Below are 22,933 nucleotides of genomic sequence, written 5' to 3' on the forward strand. Positions count from 1 at the left end.
AAGGATGATCTAAGTCAAGAAAGGGCCTGCACATGTTGCTATAAACACGAGTTCATTTCAAATGCCTGTAGGAATCGGTCACTTATTCCCATGCTGAAGACTCTAGTTTCAGGGCAAAGGAGATCTAATGCTTTCCTTCTTACTCGGTTGCAGTGAAAGAAAACCCCGAACTTCAAAACTTGAGAATTAAGCTGAAATGCCACTGTCAGGATTCAGCTATAACAGTAGCCTCTTCGGCTAAAAATACTGTGAGCTTTAGAGAGATGTCTCTAAGTGGTAGATTTTAATTCTCCTCCTAACATAGTCCTTAACTGACATACACTGAGAAAAAAATCCAGTTAATGAGAAAGTCCTAAAGCTGGCGACGTATTAAAGAAGATTTATGCAGCAATTGTAAAGTAAAGCAGTGCACAAACATAATTAATGAGCATGGCAACTAAACCCTTCGTACTGTGAGGAGGTCACATCCACGATAGGCTCTTGGGTTCTTAGGACAGCCCAGGCAGAGACACAAGCTCCTAGACACCCAACTTCTCCCTCCTCCACCGTCACCTGGGAGCCGGTCCCTCTAAGCTTCCCGTCTGAACCGGGCAGCTGTGGCCAGGTGCTGTGTTAACACAGAACCTCACACGTACGGAGGTCACCCGACCAAGCTCCTCCGCGGAGCGAGGCCACCTTCTCACATCAGATCTGCCACCAGGACCTTGCACGGGAAGGTGCTGAAGATCCCAGGGACGGGAACTCCGGCCCCGCGGCCCCTGCTCCAGGGGCTCACCAGGATTCCCCCTGGCGCTCAGCTGGGTTTCCCGGCAGCAACCTGTTCCTGTTGACTCATCCTCTCGCAGCTCGCCTCTCGACAAGAGCTCGGCTTCACCTCCTTTCTGACGCCCCGGTAGGCAGCCGAAGACAGCGGCCAGGGGCTACACATCTGCCTTTCCCAAAGGTGGCCACGTTGCTCCAGCTTGTCGAGGTGGCCAAGAACGCAGTGCCTGTCCCTGCGCCCTCCCCAGCTCAGTGTCACCCGCTAATGCAAGGAGGGCACAGCGCAGCCCACGACTCCGGCTAGTCATGAACGTGTTAAACAGCATCAGCCCCGAAGCTGAACTTTGGGATATGACTTAGAATGTAACCCTGCACAGAGGAAATGTCCTGATAGAAGTCCAGTTCCACATGTACCTTCCACACGGTGAGTTTTCACAGCAGAACTGAGGAACGGTTCCTCAGGATGTTCTGTGACGACTGAGGGAGCGAAAGGGGGAACTCGGGGTTGCTAAGTGAACTCCTGTTCTCTCCAAAGCTGCTCCTTCACACCTGTAGCGCTTCCACACACATTTAACAACGTGCACAATATTATGCAGTGTGTATTAAATAACCATAAAGGAAATTACACGCTTGATGGCTGCTCACCATTCTGTTGGCTTCTTTCTATGTATATTCAAGGAAAATGCTGCTCCCTGGAAAGCTCCAGGAGCTGCGCAGCTTTCAGCTGCCGATGAACCACGAGCACAGAACTGCTGTGAACCTAAAACCAGTGCAAGCGCATTGACACAAATACAAGATAACCTACTGCAGAAGCAGCTTTGCTACCAGCAAGTCATCTGAAATTAGTGCCAATAAAACCTTTTTTCCACATCAGCACATCTAATTTTCCAACAGTATCATGTAATTAACATGGGGAAAGAACAAACCAAGCCCTGAAATCCAGGAACACTACACTATGGAAGCTCCAGAGGCAGCTCCAGGAGTTCTCTTTTGCGTGACTCTATGACTGTAAACAGAGGGTTCGCCAGTGCAAGCTTTCAAGATTTTCTGGGAGGAGAACACAACTAATCTAAGATGCCTACAAACCAAGTTAAACTGTTGTGATTTAAGACTAACACTGCAGACTGACTATTAAAGAACGGAGATGTACAACCTAGAACATGACCTCTGTAGGTCATACAAAAATCAGAGCTCAGACTAAGCCCGGTTTGCCCTGCACCACACACCAGCCCAGCCCCAGGGAAATCAGCAGCGGACTCAGGGAGAGGTGGAACCGACCCATCCTGCACACACCTGTGCCTGACAGGCTCTGGGGCTGAGAGTGTTGCCATGTTTTTGACAATGAGAGGGAACAGTGCAGGAGAAGCCGTTCTGATAAAACCAGGGATAAGCCCTGATTCATCACATGAGCATCACCACTACGGGTATCGCAAAGGTAACAAATGCAGCGATGAACACCAGCAGCGATGCTTCTGGGAAGATACACTGCCTCTGTGTTTACTACTACTGCTGTAAGCAGCCTTAAGATTTGTGACTTTTGTAACAGTTACTGTGGCAGTAGTTAAAACCCACGTTACCGTGCACTACTAGCTAGTGTAAAGAGATACTTACCAAACCATTTTACAGGGTAAGCTTTAGAAAAAGCTCAAATCGTTTTCAAGTGTGGTGAGGAGGCCATTGCAGATGATTAAGAAGTATTTTCTCATCCTAATTGTGGGGGATGGCTGGACATCTTACGGTAACACCAGGAGTAAGACTACACCTTTACTTTGCTGTAAAGCTGGCGCTGATGCGTGCCATTAGGAGAAACACTGACGACACTCAACTCACACATTGAACATACTATGAAACAGCAGAAACGTTCACAAGCCAGCTGAGCTGCACCACACACGCGTGACACACACAGAATGGCCATTTGAAACAAAACACAAACCAACTCAGGACATTTCAAAGTATTAAACCTGGAACTAAAGAAACTTCGGGCTGATTCAGGTGCACACAGCTGTATGTTCAAGTCAAACTTGTGACGCCAGATGCAGCAGAAAGCTCTTGACCGTGATGTTTAGACAACACCAGCGTAATTTTGGTTTTGACTGTTTAGTTTTCCATTATTAAGAACTCACTAGTTCTGATTGTGGAAGAAGTGCCATTTAGCAGGACAACTGCAGTTTGAGAGCTCGTAGCTGTGGCACCTAAACCATTGAGCAGCCCACCTGTAAATCAAAAAGGCTGAAAAAAAACCCCACAGAATTTGTGTGTGCGGCCTTTAAAGTAACAAAACCAACTGAAGTCCAAACTTAAAAGAACGTGACATGCTGGTGGGAGAAAAGAAGGAATTAAAACAAAAAAAAAGGATAAAGTTAGTGAATTAAAAAAAAATTGTAGCACCAATCTGTGCCAACACGGACATCTGGCAATCTGCGGAATTCTAATTACCTCTTTACGCCATAGGCCATATTAAGCAAATTGTCCAGCCTGAAAAGAGAAGGAGGGTCTTTGGGTTAATGTCTCACAGATGGCAAGATCGCTCAATGGAACTATTATTAATAGTGTTCCATTTGCAAAGAAGAAACGTTCAACAAGTTTCCCACACATCTAAGGAGCCCAACAACTCCCGGCCTGCTTTGTTACAGCTGAGCTTGTGCTTAACCTTCCAGCACAGCAGTTAAAGTCACTTCTAACTCGTCTATAGCCTCAGAGAAAACCCTACTTGCCAGGGTTTGCTTTTTAAAATCCACTTCTGCTTTGTATATTTTAGACAATATTAGTATGATTTTTTTTTCAAATCATTCACCTTCTATTTACAGTTAACTTGGAAATAAAACGCTATAGTCCAAAATGGATGGAACTGGAAAAACGCTTGGTTTTAACTGCTTTAACGTAATACATTCTCCCCACTGTATTACATGTATTTAGTATTAATCCTCCACGATAGGTTCACCTAAATGACCACCGGATTTTGCAGGATTTAATAGGTCACTTTCCACGGGAGCACAAGAAAGCCCTTGTGTCCATGGACCGGCTCGGTGATAACCTCGATGGAGCTGCGTGCCAAAGACACAAACCCAGGTGCAAGGTTAATGTATCTAATGACTTTTTAAAATGATCTTTAATTCATTAGCACTCTCCATCACTGAAAAACTACAATTACTTTTGAATAATTCTCTAAAGCCTGCATGCAACCCAGTTACGCTAATAAGCTCAGCATTTCTTTTGAAGGCAGACTCTGACCTGAGCGCTAGATGGCCTGGAAGTTATCAACCATCTAACGTAAGTTATAAGAACATCGTGTACTGCTAACTCCGGCTTATGGATCAGATGGAAACAGTACATTCAGGATGCAAAGCATAAAACACCCCTGAAAGTATCTGAAGAATCACAAAGACTAATACAAGGTCTCTTTATACTTAAGAGCAGATATCTCGGGCTAATAAATTTAATGATGCTGCTGCTGACTGGAACAGACTCAGCTCTTTTCCTGCTACCAATCCGCCGGCATTAACATCAAAGTCTAAGCGGCATCAAAACTGTAATAATATAGCAGAAAATAAAAGCATTACCAAAAAACGAGAAAGAACAGGAGAGTCACTGCTCATTTGATTATCAGTGTAACTCTATTCTTTCCCCCCTTTCCTATGAGCCTTCCTGAGATCTGATTGTAGAGTACTTCAGCTGTTTTAGTAAATACAACATGACTACTGCTGTCAGCAGATTTTCCTCCTCATTCTCCAGGAAGGAATATTTAATTTTACAAAGAAAATCAGGTCAGCCTATGCAACTAAAGCCCATTTGCTGTGCAGCACCTGCCCCACGCTGCTGTTGCTGGTGGAAGCTGGGGTCCTGTCCAGGTCGTTACCTGAATCTCTGGGCCTGGTGGTGCAGCGGCCCAGGGTAGCGTCTGTTGGGAGACTGGTAGAGCTGGGACAGGAGTGCCTGGCTTGTCTTCTGGCTGGGGTTATTGGCAAACTTCACAGTAATTGGTTCTGTAGCACCACTAGGCTTCTGGCCATTGAGTCCCTTTATGGCTTCTTCTGCCTCTATTCTCTTATCAAAGCGGATAAATCCCACACCTCGAGAAACACCTGGGAATTCAAACATGCGAACAGATGAGTATTTGGAGGAACGGCCTCACCTATGTAACGAATAAACCGAACGCTGGTTTTGACTTCACCGAATACAGAGCTGGCAAATGAAACAAAGTCCCATAAAGCAAAGTGTCCTTCCCCAGCTGTGTCCTCCAAAATCAGCCCCTACCATGTTTAATACCAGGATTTAAAGTAAACATCCTGCCCTCTGACATCCCTCATTAACGAGGCAGCAGTTATGCCTCCAAATGGTTACACTTATAAATAACCAGGTACTGCACTTTAAACTAAAAGTTGTATTGTCTTGAAACCCAACTGCCAGAAAGTGCTTGCAATTTTGCCATTTCCATAAAAACATGCACGTATCAAGAGAAGTTTTCTTTTAACCTGTGACTTGATCAACCAGAATCCGGGAGGTGATGATGCGCCCATATTGTGAGAACAACTGCTCCAACTCTTTCTGGGTCATTGTTTTGGGAAGGCCGCTGACATACAAGTTCGCATCTCTGATGGATGCTGAACTTGGACGGGCATACGACACCTGCGGACGGAAGGAAAGGAAAGGAAAGGTGCATTAGTAACTAAGCCAGCCCTTTGCATCTTAAACGCAGAGATTTTTTCCTGTTCTTTCACAAGCAATAATCCTGAAGTTCAGACGCTACCTGCTCTGCAAAACCAACAAACCAGGAAGGGCTGGAAGAACAAAGGCAGAGCTGGAGAGACCATGAAAACACACACAAGGGTTCTTTAAGTGCAGGCACACAATAACTATTGTTCACAGGTAGATTAACGTGCAGCTTCCTACGCATGGCTTTGTAAACTTACCCCTATGGGCTGTGGGTGTACGGATGATTTACTGTATGCACCGTGTATTAACCTTAGCACATACACAGGACTCTGAAGTTCCAGTGTGTTTTAACTGCAACACCCCCAGGTGTCTGAACCAGATCGGGTTATTTGCAGAGTGATCTTCTGTGCTATCCTCTTTGTGTTTCCATCCCGAGCTGGCAAGATCTGTTCTGGATGAACAGCGAGGTCCTGGTGAAACGAGACTAAGGAACCTCTGCTCGGGGAACCGGACACCAGCACTCGTCGGCACGGCTGCAGCTTGTCACGGCAACTTTTCCTGCACTAACAGCCCAGGAGCAGACCATAAAATATTACGGCCAAACAGGAGAAGAGTCTAGCTGAGGCACTGCATGTACGCCATTGGAAAGCCATTAAATCAAGTCTCTCTTAACTGCTCTTCTACCCATGAATCAGATTTATAATTACCATGCGTGCATAAAAAGCCTTCTGTGCTTTAAAAATAATATATACTTTTAGAATACACACATTTAACACAATAAAAATACTTCCTGCATAAAGCCTAATGGCAAGTGTTCAGGACAGATCATGAGGAATTACATTGCAGCACATCTGAACTAGCTTTGGATCCAGACCTGCAGATTTTGCACTTCATCTTGACTTATTTAAGTATAAACACATCAGTACACTCCTGCATTTTGTTTTAAAGTGTGTCTTGGAAAGAAGCCGGGAGGGGGGTCCCATCACACTACAACACATTCAGCAGGTGTCCTCCTCTCTCCCCAGGCCTCAGCCCAAACACAGCCCATGTCAGATGGGTGTCTTCATGTGCTTTATGTGTCAAAGAGTTGTCTTTATGCACTCCACACCTAAAAATAGATGTTGACTCAACACAGAAAATGATGTGAATGACTAATATTTGCTTCCACAATCTTCTCTGCATAATAGCAGACAAACTTTAAAGATTCTACATTTTAACGATTTTGGCAACTTCTTTATAACTTGCATGTTTGTACATAACCTTTTAAATGTAACATTTACAGAGAAGGCTGGGAGAGGAGGTGGGCAGGGTGAGGGACAGAGACGTGAAAAGGAGGTCAGATCGAAGGCCTGCACCAAGCCGGCACAGCAGAGCAGAGCAAACCTGCAGCGGCTGCAAGGGGGGAGGACGCTGGGGTGCAACTATTTGTGTCCCATCAGTTTAGGACCTCACAGCCCATGGGGTGCAGCACTGAAGTTGCTCAACCACTGGTTCCAAACACCCCTTTGATGATCTGGGACCAGAACACACAGCATTGCTTGGCTTTATGTAACCAAGGTCAAGGCAGGCGCTTGGGGAAGCCAGGGGTAACCATACTGTGCTTCCACCTACAAAAACCATGCCAAGAATAGCTGGGTTTGACCATGCTTGGTTTGGTGGTCTCAGGTCAGCGGCTCCTCATCCATACTCCACGCACCCTGCAGATTCCTTACCTTGAGAGGGTGCTGTACGGGTTCAGACCCCCGCAGCTCAACCTGCTTTAGGAATAACAGTTTAAAAACCACTCCGGAGTGAGAGTAGGGACCTCACCTACTGCTCAACACGGAGCTGCAAAATTAACAAAATTCCTGGGAAAACAGCCAGGGGTTTCCTCTGGGTTTTCTCACTCTGGCACATTCATTAACCAAACGCCACGTTACAGGGAAGATGAAAAGCACCGGAATACGCAAAACCCACCACCTCCCCGAGCTCCAAGTGGCTGACATTATAGATAGGTATTTCCACATGCGGAAGATGCTGTGCTCTCGTGGGCCACGCAGACAGCAGTGGAAGGAGAGGCTGCACACGCTCACCCACCCATGCACTCGCGCACACCCACCCGCCGCCCAGCTTTCATCGCCATCCCCCGCAATGAAACATTCAGGCCGCGGGGGAGCCCGGGCCGAAGAAAGAAGCTGCCAAAAGCAACTCAGCCGTCTTTAACATCAAGGAGAAAAGGTTGCAAGCTGAATGGACTCAAGGCTAGGAATGTCAATTATTTATCTGCTTTTGAATCTTTTTCATCTTCCCTCTCAGGTCAGCCAATGACAAATCGATCGGTTAGACGCTGCCAGCCTGCTCGCCAGCTATTATTCAGCTAGTGCTGAGGATGGGATGCCTTCCCATGTATTAGCTAGCGAAGGGAGAAAACACCCACCCTGGCCCGCCATTAGACCAGAAGCTCCCTGTGCTGTGAACGTCAAGATGGGAGCCAAAACCAGCCCCCATTGTATTGCTCAAGATCACAAATCACCAGGTGAGGATGCTGCATTAATTCTACATATTTACACTGACAATGGTTTTTCCTCACAGCAGTGTTAGTGCCCTATAATGAAACAGGGTGTTGTAAAGAAAAGAATATGGAAATCCTGGCCGCCTCAAGAAATGCGAACAAACGAGCTGGAGAAACCACAGCACTGCCTGACCCAGGCACTTCCAGCATTACAACGTCTGTCCGTTGTGTGATGGTTGGAGGTCAAGCCACGGTGTTAAATTTCACTGCATAAGATCTTTTAGGAGTTCTTTGGTCAAATTTGCAAGGAAGATAAAGTACTATACAATTCATTTTATGGCTTGCTGACCTCCAAAGTTCGTTTCTATAAATATATATGCTAACTGTGGAAAAACATTTGCTAGGGTGTTTCTCATTTGACATTGAACATTAGCTGGTGTAAGGGATAAACAGGCATCTCAAGAGCCTGTGCCACTGTCTGCAAACATTATTGCAGAGTCATAAGGTCCAGCATTTCATATCTTCCATGGTAATGCACATTTTTGTTCAGAAGCACAGAAAATACCTCCAAATTAAAGTAATTGTCTTCCCTATTGATTTCCTACCCGTTTGCCCACGTAGGAAACTTCTTGGAGGATTTCTACGCTCCCGGCTCTTCGGAAGGTGAACTGAAGCAGCCTGGTCTTTCCAAGTCGGAGCCCACAGCAAAGGTGCCCAGAGGCACAGGCGCAGCCCATGAGTCCGACACGGGCGGGCGCCGGACACGCCACGCAACGCTGCTGCTCGCAACACAGCTCGGCAGCGCACACGCTGACCCTGGACCTCTCAAACGTTAACTCCATTCTGAGAGAACTCTTCCCAAAATTCGTATTTTTTTGTGGAGCAAGTCAGAACAGCTTCTCAGCTCCTGTCTGCTCTGAACAGGAACAGGATCGGCCTCCCCAAAACCAACGCGCTCTGCCAGAAGAGCCACCTGCCCCAGTCAAAATATCTGCTGAGGAGCAACTTACCCGCTCACATCTTCCAAACCCAGAGCTCCTCCAGGGAGATGCTCTGCATCCACCGTTACTCACCTGTGGAACACAGGCTGGGCAGAAGCTTTTAACCTGCGTGTGGAACCACGGGCACCCGCAGGCCACCAACGCCACCCGCTGACGGCACCTGCGTCCCTGGGACGCTTCTCCAGCCCCGAGCAGATACGCTGCAGTCAGTGTCAAACGACTCCCTGGACAACTTTGAAAACAAAGCCTGTGCAACGTTCAAGACTACTGAACGTCTTGGTGACCTTAATCACTCTGAAAGACTCCGCTTCGTCTCCGCGTGACGCGCTCCGAGATGCAGGATGTCTTGCGTGACTTTCAGGGTGAGTCACTGTGCTGTTCTTCTGCCCAAGGTCCACGGGTGTAAAAGGAGAACAACCTTTCCTTCACGTGCTGCCTCTCGTTCCACTGACACACTCCGCAAGCGCTTTAACACGAACGCTCACCGGGCTCCACGCGTGTAAACAAGCACGCTTGTTTCGTGACAACACAAAACCAGAAGGAAACCCTGCTCAGCAGCACAGGATGGGCTATGGTCAGGAGAGACCTCTCCGGCAGCCACTTCCAGGACCTTGTCCATGCTCTCATTTTGTGTAAAACCAAGGATTTATGACACCCCCTCTGTAAAAGCCAGGTGCTTTATCAGAGCAATCACGTGCAGAAAAGCCCTGGTGCAGAGGCTGCAGACCAGAACCTGGCATCTTCTGACATCTGCTGCCTGCACGGCTTTGTCCTTTCTCTCCTCCACGCCCCTGGCTGGGGATGGAGGCAGTGACAATGCACTTCGCTGTGCAGCAATTCAGTGCCATTTTACTGGCATTAATTATGATTGCAGGTAAGATACAGAGGTCTATCCCATCATTTCAGGAAAAACATCCATAGATAATAACCTAGAAGTACTCCAGCCGTATCAAGAGCAGGGCTAAGAAATAATTGCTCCGGCTCTGTGGAATGAAAAGGACTCACTGGCGAAACTGCAGCAGTTAAAAAGAAATATCTGTTAAGAGAAGATGCACAAAACTAACAGGTAAAGGCTCCCTGGTGCCTGCTAACAGCAGCCCAGCCCAGCCCGAGCCTTCAAATGCAGCACTGAAAGGTCCTTGGAGCGGCAGCGTCACCGTGGGCACACAGGCTGGGGAAGGATCTGTTAACAAGCACTAGGAAGACCAAAAGGTTATGCAGACAGAGGCTCCTAAAGAGCAAAACCGAAGTAAACCTGGTTGTGGCCTTCCCAGTCGGTGGCACCTCTGAAGCGCTTTGTCCATGGCTTTGTCCTGAGGTGCAGCAGTCACAGATGACCCTCTTACGACAAACCGAGCCACCACAAAACACAACAACCGATCACCTTAACTGTGAAAGGCACTACAGACAAATCACATCGCTAATGTGCAGCATGCAAACGGCTGTAACGTGAACTTCCAGGCCGTGCCGGCGCGGCCAGGCCCGCGCGGAGGCAGCCGGCGGATGGCGCCGGTGCGGATGCGCAGCAGCCCCTCTGCGCCCCAGCGCAGCGCGCTCGCCGCCCCTCGCACAGCACCCGGCCCTCTCTGAGCCTTTCTCTCGAGATTGTTCTCCCCAGCTCCCCCACACATCGAAGTCTCCCCAGATCTCTCTGTGCACCCTCCCCGCACAAGCCCCGTTCCGTCCCTGGGAGAAGGGCTGCGGGTGCTGGCAGCCAGCTCGGCCCCAGGGAGGTTAAACGGGCTGAAAACGCAGGGGTTTGGGCAGAGTGCTGCACCCACACCAGAAACCTGCGACCGTCACCATCCACAAGGCAGCACTGTCCGGCTGTACCTCCAACTGTTGGGTTTAACCCCCTCACACATCCCCTAAGCGGTCTGGGACAGGGTGCAGAGGACGCAGCTCTTCCTTCTCCTCCTCCTCCTGCTGCTTCACCCCGAGCACGGCCTGACGGATCCTGTGACTGTGTGACCTCTTTTTGATAAATGACTCTGTAGGACGAAGCAGCCCGAGATTTCTGTTCTGTGCTTACCCCACGGTGACAGGATGGTTTGTAGTTTTGCAGACAACCACAAGAATTAGCATGGACAGATTTAGAGCCTGAACTTTGTAGAAATAGCTGGCATTTTGAAACCAAGATAAACAGCAAGATCTTTTGAGCAGTAACGTTCCTACTTCATTTCCAGAAAGCACAGGAGTGCCTTCTCCCACACCCTGTTCGTTGTATTTTAAACTAGGACCATCCAGTCCTATTGATCAAAACAGGAGAGTAAAGCAGAAAAAAAATGAACAACAGGACTATGAAAATAGCAGTAGCTATATTCTACGTTATTCACCCATTTAATGGAAAATCAAAATGGAGAAAGGCTCTGAGCACAGAGGAAGGGTGCTGTCTGGTATCTTCTCATCTGACAGATGTGACGGGTTTAAGGATGGGCAGGCAGGGCAGGCTCAGAGTGCCCAGACGGCCGCCGCCCTCGCTGGGGACCTGGTTGGGGACCTCGCCGGGGACCTGGCTGGGGACCTGGTTGGGGACCTCGCCGGGGACCTCGCCGGGGACCTGGCTGGGGACGGCCCTGCTCGCCAGGACCCAACGGGAGCCGCCCTGCTTCTGGGGCACCGGCGGAAGGAAGGCGGGGGACGCGGGACTGCGCTTCGGGGGGGCCGCTGTCTCTCTTTAGATTTCAAACGTCCTTTCAAAACTCTGTTCTGCCCTTGTTCAGTGTCCCCCATCGTGAAGCCAGGTCACCTGAATCCCCACGTACATCATAAAACGCTCCCTTCGCATCCTTTCAGACGCTGTCTCTTTTTTTAGGGCAAAGCAGCATAGTTTAAACAATCTGCACCCTGGGCACCACACAGCTTATTTTCTTTCTGATATTTGATGCAACTGAATTGCCAGGCAATCTTCAACAGCAGCACTGACCTTTCATATGCTCTATGGATGGGCAAATTTAATTTCTAAAAATAGATTCAATTTCTGGAATATGTATTTATTCCAACACGCGCTGTGTCTTCCCTCACACTCTGAGCTGTTTTGTGGAATTATGTCAAGTTTAACTGCAAAAATAAAGTGAAGCCCTTCTCCCTCATAAGATGATGATGCTCTGAAATGGCGTAAATAAGATCTGCACTGTGATCAGCCGAGGAGGAACACAGCACGTATAACCTATTACCAAACACAGCACTGCCTCCAATGCTCCCCAAACAGGTATTTTGTAAATAGCCACCTCTCCACCTCGACTTGAAAGGGCATCATTGACTTCAATAAAACGCACATAAATATTTTAGCTGCTACAGCGAGAAGGGATTATTCACTGTAACAATGAAATAAGCACATTTCTCCAGCTATCTCAGCCCGCGCCTCGCCGCTGCTGCGAACCAGCTCCTCCCGCGGCCGCGCAGCCGCTGCGCCAGGCGCCACGGCACAGCGCCCAGCTGCCACCGAAGCCTTACAGGCACTCAGAGGACAGATCTGGGGACACACGCAAGAAATAGGTATTTTTCTAAATGGGAATTAAGCCTTGTGGGGTCAAAAAATGAGTGCAAACGTGACCCGCAGAGGCCGCTCCTGCTGCGCCTGGTGCGAGGACAGCAGAGCCCAGGCCTGAGCAGGGAGGCGGACACGGCCCGCAGGTCCAAGGTGACCTTGGCAAGCAGAAGCCATTTGCCCCTGTAAAAGTTATTTGCACAGATCATTCACTTCAACTTTCCCGCAGGACACCTTCCAAACGCAAGGTGGCCAGAGAAACGCTGGGTGCAGGGCAGTGGCCACCCAGCAAACGTGGCAGCGGCCCACGGCTCGGCCTGGCTGGCCACAGCACACCGCACGTCCCTTTGGGGCACCAAACACCAACCAAGCTGAGTTAAAGCAATGCTCCGTACTTCTCCAGCTCAATGGTATCCTAGTATGGAATTAAATATTTTTTAGCCTACAAAACTATGTGCTACCAAATCCCTTTCTATGTGTTCTTTTGAGACAGGCTTTTTTAAACGCACTGAAAGCATATTTTTAATAACTGTAAAGGGCATCTAGCTAGACTAAAGTAATCGCCTTTGATAATTAAATACAGTAATTCCACAAATCAAAATACTTCAGCCTTATAATGAATCACAGTAGGATGCTGGCAAGGGTGTGTGGGTGCAGGAGGTGAACCAGGAGACCTGGGCAGCACCGGGGGCCATTTCTGACCCCCGTGCCACCCCCTGGAAACGCGGGACGAGCACCGGGGGCCATTGTAACCCCCGTGCCACCCCCTGGAAACACGGGACGAGCACCGGGGGCCATTGTGACCCCCGTGCCACCCCCTGGAAACGCGGGACGAGCACCGGGGGCCATTGTAACCCCCGTGCCACCCCCTGGAAACACGGGACGAGCACCGGGGGCCATTGTGACCCCCGTGCCACCCCCTGGAAACGCGGGACGTCTCCGGCAGCACAGACACGGCCGGGAGAGGTTAAAACACACGATCCACCACTCAGCATGAGCACCGGGAACCCCGCATCCCCACCACACAGAACAGCGAAGCAGACCTGACTCGTTAAACGTCTACGAGCAAAACATAATTAAAAATATAAAAAACCAAAGGGCTAAGGTGAGGTTAATTACATGTGATTCTACAGTTCAAAATTGGGTTGGAAAGTGCCAGTTACACATCCGTGTGTCCCAAACCTGGCTCTTTCAACAGAAGGCTCCCTTGGGTTGGTTTTAGTAACTGTGTAAACACTTCATTGAACACAATTTCACTAAAAAAAAAGGCTACACACATCTTCCCAAACACCAAAGAAATGATGCCGCTCCCATGCATGTAGGTTAGGTCAATCCTTTTGCTTGTTATTACATTTCAACAGCTTTCAAGAGCCCAAGAAAAGAGCCCAACAAGAGTCTACTAGCTATTAATAGGCACGGAAGCCTAACAAACCACTTGCACGCATAGAGTTCACTCTGAATTGAAAAATACTTAAAGAGAAAACATTTCAGAAAGATGTTCAAGCATGGGAAGATTCCTGGATAACAGATCTTACTATAGATGATAAAATGAAGGCATAATGGTTTAATTTGGTGTGCTAGAGAAATGTAAAGTAACAATGGGGTGGGCTGAAGTTTTTGGAGGCCTTTTTGTAGCTTTTGTTCCCTGTGACCTTGGGATGGGATGAGGACAACAGCACTGCTCTGCCCACCGAATCCAAACGAGAGGCAAACGACACGGGTACTGAGGACAAGAAGGGCAGCGCCCTGGTGAGCACAGAATAGTGTTCAAGATACCAAAGTGCTGCACCGAAAACTGACCTAGGTTTTTCAAGTTCTACTGAGTTTTTCATAGAGTATTTAGGAGATAGGTTAGTACTTTCAAAATATTACGCTTTTTCTGATAACATGCCTTTAAAAGCCATTTGGAGAGCGACTTACTGCTCAACTTTTCACCGTAACCACGAACTGCTGAGTCGGAGCGTTTATTTCCACCTGCAGCAGTAGATAAGACAGTAGATTTTGCTACTTAGCCTTACATATTCCTATAAATTCTTCTCTTTAACTCTGCAAAACCATGCTGTGAGCTTTCTGGATGCATGGCCCACATCCTTTGAATGGGATGGAACCTGGCTGGTCGGAGCACGTTTGCAAGCACCCACGTCTGTGTGGCCTGTGCAGCTGCGCCACCCCTTCCATAACGCTGCTCAGGACCTGTGCTGTTCACTGATTCAACAGCCCATGGAAAACGTGGCTGGAACAACCTTTAGAGATGCACTAATACTTTTGTCTTTGGAATACAAATTAAGTACAGAAAAAAAATTAAGAAAATGGCACAAACTGAAATCCAGCATTCAAATACGATCAAAGCAGTTTCAGATCATCCGAACCACATCTGTTTGTTACCCTTCCGTTTTTCGATTCGCGTTCCTTACGCTGTATTACTCGTCAGAAGTCGAGCTGTGGAAATCTCCCCTAAGCTGTTTCAAAAGGCTCCATCAGCCATGCAGCAAAACACATGATGGTGTAGGAATCTGCTTCTCTTGTGAGACCACTAAAGGAGGTCGTTGAATAACTAATGGTCTATTACAACAATGAGAGGAGAGACTTCTGTGGGATCCCGAATCCCTCCCGTTTGTAAGAGAATAAATCAAACTAAGGATGGGGAAATTGAGGGAAAAAAGTATTTCTCTGAGAATGACATATTCTAACTTGGGAGAAACACGCTGCCAACACCTACCATTGCACCAGAGTTACCCAGAGGGCTCCATGTCACGGGATTTCCCATTGAAACACAGAAAACGTGTAACTTATGAGCACTCCGCCATGTACCTGACCTGTGTTTATGGGTAAGGTATCGCTATGGCTGTTTGACTCTGCATTAACCTCACCGCAATGCTTTAAGGAGCTTCCCGTTATCTTCCCTGCACAACAACCACAGCAGTTTCAGAGCAGAGATCCCACCTTCCGCGCTCCTCCCGCTGTTCCAAGGAGGAGCTTGTTAGCCCAACGCCCCTTACAACGGAGGCTGAAATCGGGAGGAAACTGCCAGAAACCACTTCAACTGCTTTCTCCACTTCCTGAACTGAGCAAAAAAGTGTTTGATGTTGTCTTACCTTTATGGTTTTGGTCTGGAGTCTGAGTCCGTTTAAAGTGTTAATGGCTTTCTCTGCATCCTTTGGATCAATATAGTTAACGAATCCATACCCTAAACTCTGCCCTGTTGAAACACAAGAAACAAAGAAAAAAGGACTCAGTATTTTTTTTAAGCACAGGAACAACTTCTAAGAGGGGACCACAATTTTCTTATACCATTCATTTCATCCCTGTTTCCTCTATGCAGCTCTTCATTATTTTCTTAATACACTGGAAGCTAATGAAAATTTAAAATGACCGACCTGAAAACCCTGCTTTAAAAACAAGCAGCACCCCGCCTCTGCCAGGAGGCTGCTGTGTGTGAGGCTGCACAGAACAGCTGCGACAGCTTTGTGTCGAGTTCCTGATAAATGCAACTGCCTGACCTGCAGAGCAGTAATGAGCCCATCTCTTCACGATAAACCACACACACACAATTGTGCTACTGTTTATAAACAAGTTTTTAAGTGGTTAAAATGCAGAAATTAGGAAGCAGTGTTTTACCACTAACCTTGAAGCAACTGAGAAACAGACAACAACCTTTACATCTCATTTCATTGCTCGGTGAGCATCCAGTAAACAGGAAGGACAGATCAAATTGCAGCAGGGTAAGAAGATGCATTGAAGCTTTGCTCTGTGCACAGAGATGACAGCAAACCCAGAACAGCACAAGTGCTGCTGTGCGCAGGATGGCAGGAGCCACTTCAGCAGGCAGAACCACCCCAGCAGCTCCTGTTTCACCAGCGAGATCTGTGTCTGCGTGGCAGGAGGAAGAGCAGACCTGGTGAACCTGGGATAAGCGCACAGCGCTGGGGCGCCGAGCTGCCAGCAGCACTGACGTTCGCTCACAGCGCAGGGACGGAGCCCGGTCGGCAACGGGGCTGTGGGAGCCGGCTCCCAGAGGTGCCTTTTCCCATTCCCAAGTACGCGTTTTGCAGCATCAATCCCATCCATGCGATGTGACAGACAGCCGCTTCCACACCCCTTCCTCCTCCAGCCTCCTACTGGAGTTATTTTGCACATTTGCAAAACACAGATTTTTTTTTTTTTTTTTTTTAATTAAGGCACACAGTCTTCAAAATATAGAAAATCAGATTTCAGGAATAAGCAAGCCCAAGGAAGCTGGCAGGCGGTGCTGTGTTCCAGACACTGCTCGCAGGGCCCGCCGGTGCGTCTGGAGAGCGGCACGGCAAAGAGCGGCCTGGCTCCGGGAGGCTCCGGGATCCCAGTGCCCCAGAAGGGCAGCGCTGGGCAGAGGCTCCTCGGGGGGGCTCAGCAAACGGCGCCCCAGCCCCAGCCCCGGGAGCAAGGGGGCCGCACGGCAGCTGCGCCCCCAGCGCCCCGCGCTCCCCGCGCTCCCCGTGGACCCTGCCTCCCCGCACAAAGCCTGGTCTCTTTGTCTGCTGCACTACAAAAAAGCATCTGTGTGTTTCTCAAAGTCAGACGCCACCAAAAAAATACAGCGTTTGCTGTAACGCAAATACAGGGACCGCTTCTGTCTCTTGAAATCAGATCAAAGCACTGAAAGCTGCTAACTATGCGATGGAAGACCTTTAAAATCCACGGAAACATCACAGTTCACGCCTAAAATGCCCACGTACAGGCGTAAGGATAAGAAACAGCTGTTTTAACCTACAATATGTCCAGAGAGCAATTCCATCCAATCAGCTTAATTCAGAAAAAAGTATAAAAACATATCCAGTCTTCCTGGAGAGCTGAATTAAACAAACAAATTCTTATGCAACTTACACAACACGAACCAAGAAGGAGCTGCAATGTGAGCAGGAAGCCTGGAGCAGCAGCACTGCAAAGACACTTCCCAGGCCATGCACTCCTCCTCCTGTCTGCTTATTCTATACAGCCCCAGCCTGCGTGCCTCTGAACACGGCACATCCCTAGTGTGCTTAATCCTACACTGTCCTCGGCAGGAGCAAGCCATTCCCTAGGAAACAAACCTCTTCTTACAGAAAAAGGGGGCTCGAAGCTCAGGGCTTGGATAACGTGAGTCTGCGTCACTCCTCTCCCCTTCACCATCCGCTGCCGCCAGCTGTGGACATGAGGAGCAGCAGACGCCAGGCCCTGGGATGTACACCAGTCTGAACATGGGCTTCCAGTCCAGCCACTGCTGTTCTCAACCCCACCACATACACAGTGACTTTCATCATCTCTCGTGGGAACGTTCTCACTTCTGTCAGCAGCTCTGCAAGGAAGAGACCTTGGATACCCAACCCTGAGACAAGGCAAGCGGTAGGGACGGGAAACAACGGCAATACAAGAACAGAAGTATATCAAAACCTCATTTGCTTCCTTCCCTGTAGCCCTCCAGTAACATCATCCCAGTTTAGATACCACCATCTCTGCGCTGGAAACAAACCAATACCTTCTCCAAGGTGAGGGACAAGGAGTCCCAGCACAGGCCTATCCATGAGCATTAAGAACCTGGCTTAAGGAAAACAATGACATTGTCCAAGTTTTGCTTAGAATAATGGGTACATGGAAACATGATTTCCTCTTGTACTATATATTCCTGAATATCATGAAATATATAAAACCTGTAATAGAATTTAAGACCTGTTACTCATATGCTATTGGTTGTGATTTTTATCAAATATATTAATTGCTGTCGCCTCCTGCCCCACCGTGAACCAGCGACGCTCCACGGAGAAAGCTCTTTCTGTTAAGAGCTTGCTGCTTTAGCGGTGAATTTGCATTGGTCTAGTTTTGATTTTCAGGCATCTCCCGGTAACATCTAATGAAGACAGGCATCCCCCCTACTGCCTCAAAAAACTGAAAAGAAAATAAAAATTACTTTGCAAGAGCTTTATGGCTGCTGGCAGACATCAAAGTTTTAGCGTCCTTAACATTTACAGCTAAAAAGGCAAAAAAGATTATCCAGCTAAAAATACCATTTCTAAGTTACTCTCAAGAGCAACACAGCTCATGTTAGACAGAACAGGCAAGAAGGAAAGAACGAACAACGGTTACTGCTGGAGGAAGGAGGAGGATTTGGTGGGACCCCCGCAGCCCGGGGCTCGTTCCCACGCCACGCTGCCCGGGAGCAGCACCGCCAACAGCCAGTATTTCCTGTCGGGTGGAACCCAAGCAGCTCACCGCACGCCGTCATTCTCTAGGGCACGCAAGAGATATTTCTAGATGATCTTAGAAGAACACCTTGTTCTACCACTGTTACCATTGCTCTTTCTGCACGGTTCATCTGGCCTGAGGAAACGCACAGTGGGCCTCCTGTGGCACGGCAAAGAACCGGTCCGAAAGCGAGGGGGAACGGGGCTGAGAACGATCAAGGGCTTGACAGTCTAAAAAAACCACATGCAAAGCCAAGCCCAAGCTGGTAATGCACACACTGTGTGTTTCAGAGGCTGCATTCCGCAGAGCTGAAAAAGCACCAAGATTAAAACAAACCATGAAAAATAATATGGAAAAATCCATATACCCTGTTTACAACACTTGTCCATACAGCCCAAACCCTGTAGCTATGAAAAAGGCAGTGGTGGCTACAGACCTGCACCTGTCCTGACTTCCTCTGTAAGCCAGCCTGCTTAGGTCAACTCCATGTTTAAGATATGAAAGGGAAAATGGATAGAAACTAAGAACAGAAAAATCACAGGAAACAACACACACAAAAATCTCCAGCTAGTAAATGTCAGAATAACACAAGTTTTTATTTAGACTACAGTAAAAAGTCCCTTACCACTCGCACTGACTGAGCTGCACACTGCACTGGCACCAGCACACTGCAACGGCACCAGCACACTGCAACGGCACCAGCACACTGCAACGGCACCAGCACACTGCAACGGCACCAGCACACTGCAACGGCACCAGCACACTGCAACGGCACCAGCACACTGCACCGGCACCAGCACACTGCAACGGCACCAGCACACTGCAACGGCACCAGCACACTGCAACGGCACCAGCACACTGCAACGGCACCAGCACACTGCAACGGCACCAGCACACTGCAACGGCACCAGCACACTGCAACGGCACCAGCACACTGCAACGGCACCAGCACACTGCAACGGCACCAGCACACTGCAACGGCACCAGCACACTGCACCGGCACCAGCACACTGCAACGGCACCAGCACACTGCAACAGAACCAGCACACTGCAACAGAACCAGCACACAAAGCAGATGCACTGTGTGCACCTGAAGAAGCCACATGGAGCAGAACCAGCAACCCAGGTGGATGCTGAACAGCAGCTCCTGAAATAATACATGTTAAATGAGATGATCTGGACTGCTTGCATGGAACAGGCTCCAAAAAAAGAGGCAAATGGTTCTCTTGTGATTTTCAGTATTTTTACAGCACTGAAAAAATTCCAGTTTCCTGGAGAAAAAGACAGTTTTGCACTGAAATTCAGAAGGCAAGGACAGGATGAGCTGAGTAATCACAGGTCTATCAAATGCTGGGCAAGGCAAAACCACAGAGTTTCATAGTGGACTCTAATAATAAAGAATTAGAGAGGGGTAATAAAATCAATGTCAATCAAATTAGGTCTATGGAAAATAGATTCTGTCAAACTAAACTGACATCCTTCTTTATTAGATTACAAGTTTGACTTAAATTTTAAGAATGTCAATTTAATAGCATTGATATACTTTGTCTTCTATAAAGCACTTGATTTGGTACCGCTTATTAACTGACTAAACCAAAATTAACATGGCACACATTAAATGGATTAAAAAACCCATAATCAGCCACCAGATCTCTAACCGGGAATTGTGCAGAGGAAATCATCAGGAAGACGTTCTCTTGCAGGTCTCTCTCAGGAAACAGATCCCGGCCCTCAACTGTTTATTGCCATTGACGAGTGGAAAAAACCAAACTCCGTGCTCCTGAGGATCATTGACCGCAGGGAGACGGATGAGAGGGGAAGAACAAAGAGGACGCAGCACAGGCGCAAACCACTTCAAGCTGCTCGCTAAACTACAAATACATGCATTTAGGCAGCACAAACCCACGGCTCTAACGCAGAAACCAAGAACTGTGGTGTACTTTCCAAATGGGGAATGAAGGACTGGGATACAGGGTGATGGAGAATCAACCTCATCAAGTTCGCAGTGCTGCCAAAAGGGTTAAAATGATTTGCAAAGGGAAAGAAGAGTCGCTGCCCAGCACCAAGCACCATCCTGGCCCCTGCTTTAGACCCCGATACCTTGGGGGTGCTGCCATAGGACTGAACAGCTCCTCCAACAGAAGAAGGGGATCAATCTCTCCACCCCAACAGTACCACATTCATACTTGTGTGAAGCAGAGATTGTTGTTATTTTAACAATGTCTGTCCAGCAGATAAAACATGGAGTTACGTATCCCGAGCCCCACTGCTCGGCAGCTGAAACAAGAGGGATCAGATCAAAACCAACAAAGCACACGCTGTTTTCCTGGGGAAGGTGTTTGTTCTGGTTTTGACACTGAAGGTAACAGATCATTTAACTACCTACCGACCATTCCATCAGCTCTTCTGCCACTGCAAATTCGGAAAGCTCAGGTTTTTCCGCAGGCCTGCTCTGGCTCGAGCGCGGTGCTGGTGAGACGTGTGAAGTGCTCAACAGCCTCTCCTACTCCGAAGCTCTACAAAATGCACTGTTCCTGCTGCTTTTTCTCCATGTGGTTCCCACTGCAATCACTCCCACATGGAAAGCAGAAGCGAACTTCTTTCTCAGACAAGTTTTGTTGGAAACTATTCTAAAAGCAGTTATACAGAAGAACATAACTTTGAACTGCTCACTTGTGACCAGATAAGTATTAAAAATACCTCTTTTTCTTGAGAAGAAATTCCTGTAGAATGCAGTTAAAGGACTATGGTCCTCACAAAAAACAATTGCTCACGAAAACAAGTGCAGAATGGGACAGCAAGAACCGAACTGCCTTAACTGGTGGTTTTGTTGTCTCCTGCCCAGCTGTAAAAGCCCAGGAAAGGTGCCGAGCGCTGACGCTGCTCCCGCAGCCACGCTGACAGCTCGGCTATCGGGCTGGCGGAGCGACGGACGCTAACAGCCTCCAGCCACCCCAGCTGCGGGACCAAGGGACAAAACAACGCTCTCCACGAATTCTCCGAGCCTCCCAGCTCCAAATTTGCCTGTTCCAACCTTGGTGAACCTTCAGGGAAGAGACCGGTGTGTGGCTGAGCGTCTGTGTCAGCACAGCAGAGCTCAACCTGCCACCCAGCTGTGACCACGCAGGCCTGCAGGTGCTCTTCAGCCTTCCCAACAATGCTCATAGATACGGGGTGTCCCTAATGCCTCCTACAGATGGCTGGCAAGGAAAGCAGTAAGAGAGCTGGTCAAGAAAGACTTGTCATGCTTTCCATCTTCTAAAGAACAGTAACAGGTGACATTTACCGATATTCAAGGTAAGCCCACTCCAGCTGGCCGGCCCACTGCAGACCACAACCCCGTGAGCCTCCAAACTGTCTCAGAAGTGTTTTAAACACATTCCTGGAAGGACAAAGAATGACTGTAACTTCTGAAAAGCTGTATGAAGCAGGGGCTTTTGGAGCAGGTTACATAAACACCCTTGAGAAGATACATTCGAAATGCACCAAGAAGGTCAAGTGAACTGCCTGCTTCCTATTTTTGTTTCTATGACAGTTATCAACAAATAGAGCTGTGGAGAGAAGATTCACATCAAGGGAAAATGAGATGTGCTCATGAGCCCAGTTCAGCCCCTCTCCCTGCCCGATGGCTTTCACACCAGCAGCGCTCCCTCGCCCCGCAGGGCCGTTACCAGGAGGAGCACGTGCGGCAGCCCCGCCACGCACAGCGCACGATGCACAGCGCACGATGCACAGCGCACGATGCACAGCGCACGATGCACAGCGCACGATGCACAGCGCACACAGGGGCACAGGACACGCACCCGGGATGGAAGCAGCTCTGGGGACCATGCAACGGAGCCAAGGCCACCCGTCACGGTTCACTGCAATCCAGCCACACAGGGAACCTGTGCTCAGTGCACCTGTATCACAGCACCCACTTGGTCTGCCGCTTACTGAGAATACAGGCTCTGTATATTGGTACAGACTGGGATTGTCCGTGAATAGCAAGAAAGCATCCTTCTCCTATTACAATGCAAGTCTCACCTTTGCAAGAAGTAAGGAAAAACATCTAATCTTTCTCAAAGCAAAAAGGAGAGAAGGATGAGGAATAAATAGCTTGGCTTTTGACTTCTGCAGGAAGGTGACTGGGTACAAGTTTTGTTTGGAACCCTTCCTTCAAATTACTGAATTTCAGGCACCCTTGTTAGTTCTTTTGAGATGATCCCTTTTCTAAATTAAGATAAGTCAGCTGTATTTAAGTGCAATCCAATCTAGAGCCCCAGATACACTTTGATGCCACAGTGCACCTGCAATTAAGGAGCACAGCTTATTCCTGGTTAAAAACAGCCACCAGCA

At 48.4% G+C, this 22,933-nt stretch overlaps 1 protein-coding gene across 10 annotated transcripts in view; it reads right to left on the bottom strand.

Annotated features, from left to right (window-relative positions):
- ELAVL4 (ELAV like RNA binding protein 4) overlaps window positions 1–22,933 on the bottom strand; it is an 85,023-nt gene that overhangs the window by 3,629 nt on the left and 58,461 nt on the right. For 9 of the 10 annotated variants that reach the window (XM_071809886.1, XM_071809883.1, XM_071809881.1 and 6 more), the window contains 4 exons: window positions 15,493–15,596; window positions 5,235–5,388; window positions 4,619–4,844; window positions 3,199–3,237 (listed from right to left, as the gene is read on the bottom strand). In XM_071809886.1, the coding sequence (XP_071665987.1) occupies window positions 3,199–3,237; window positions 4,619–4,844; window positions 5,235–5,388; window positions 15,493–15,596 (523 nt within the window). The remainder of the gene's footprint in view (window positions 1–3,198; window positions 3,238–4,618; window positions 4,845–5,234; window positions 5,389–15,492; window positions 15,597–22,933) is intronic. The other variant, XM_071809882.1, reaches the window with a different exon arrangement.

The sequence above is a fragment of the Patagioenas fasciata genome, chromosome 6 (genome assembly GCF_037038585.1).
Source record: "Patagioenas fasciata isolate bPatFas1 chromosome 6, bPatFas1.hap1, whole genome shotgun sequence".
Lineage (NCBI taxonomy): Eukaryota > Metazoa > Chordata > Aves > Columbiformes > Columbidae > Patagioenas > Patagioenas fasciata.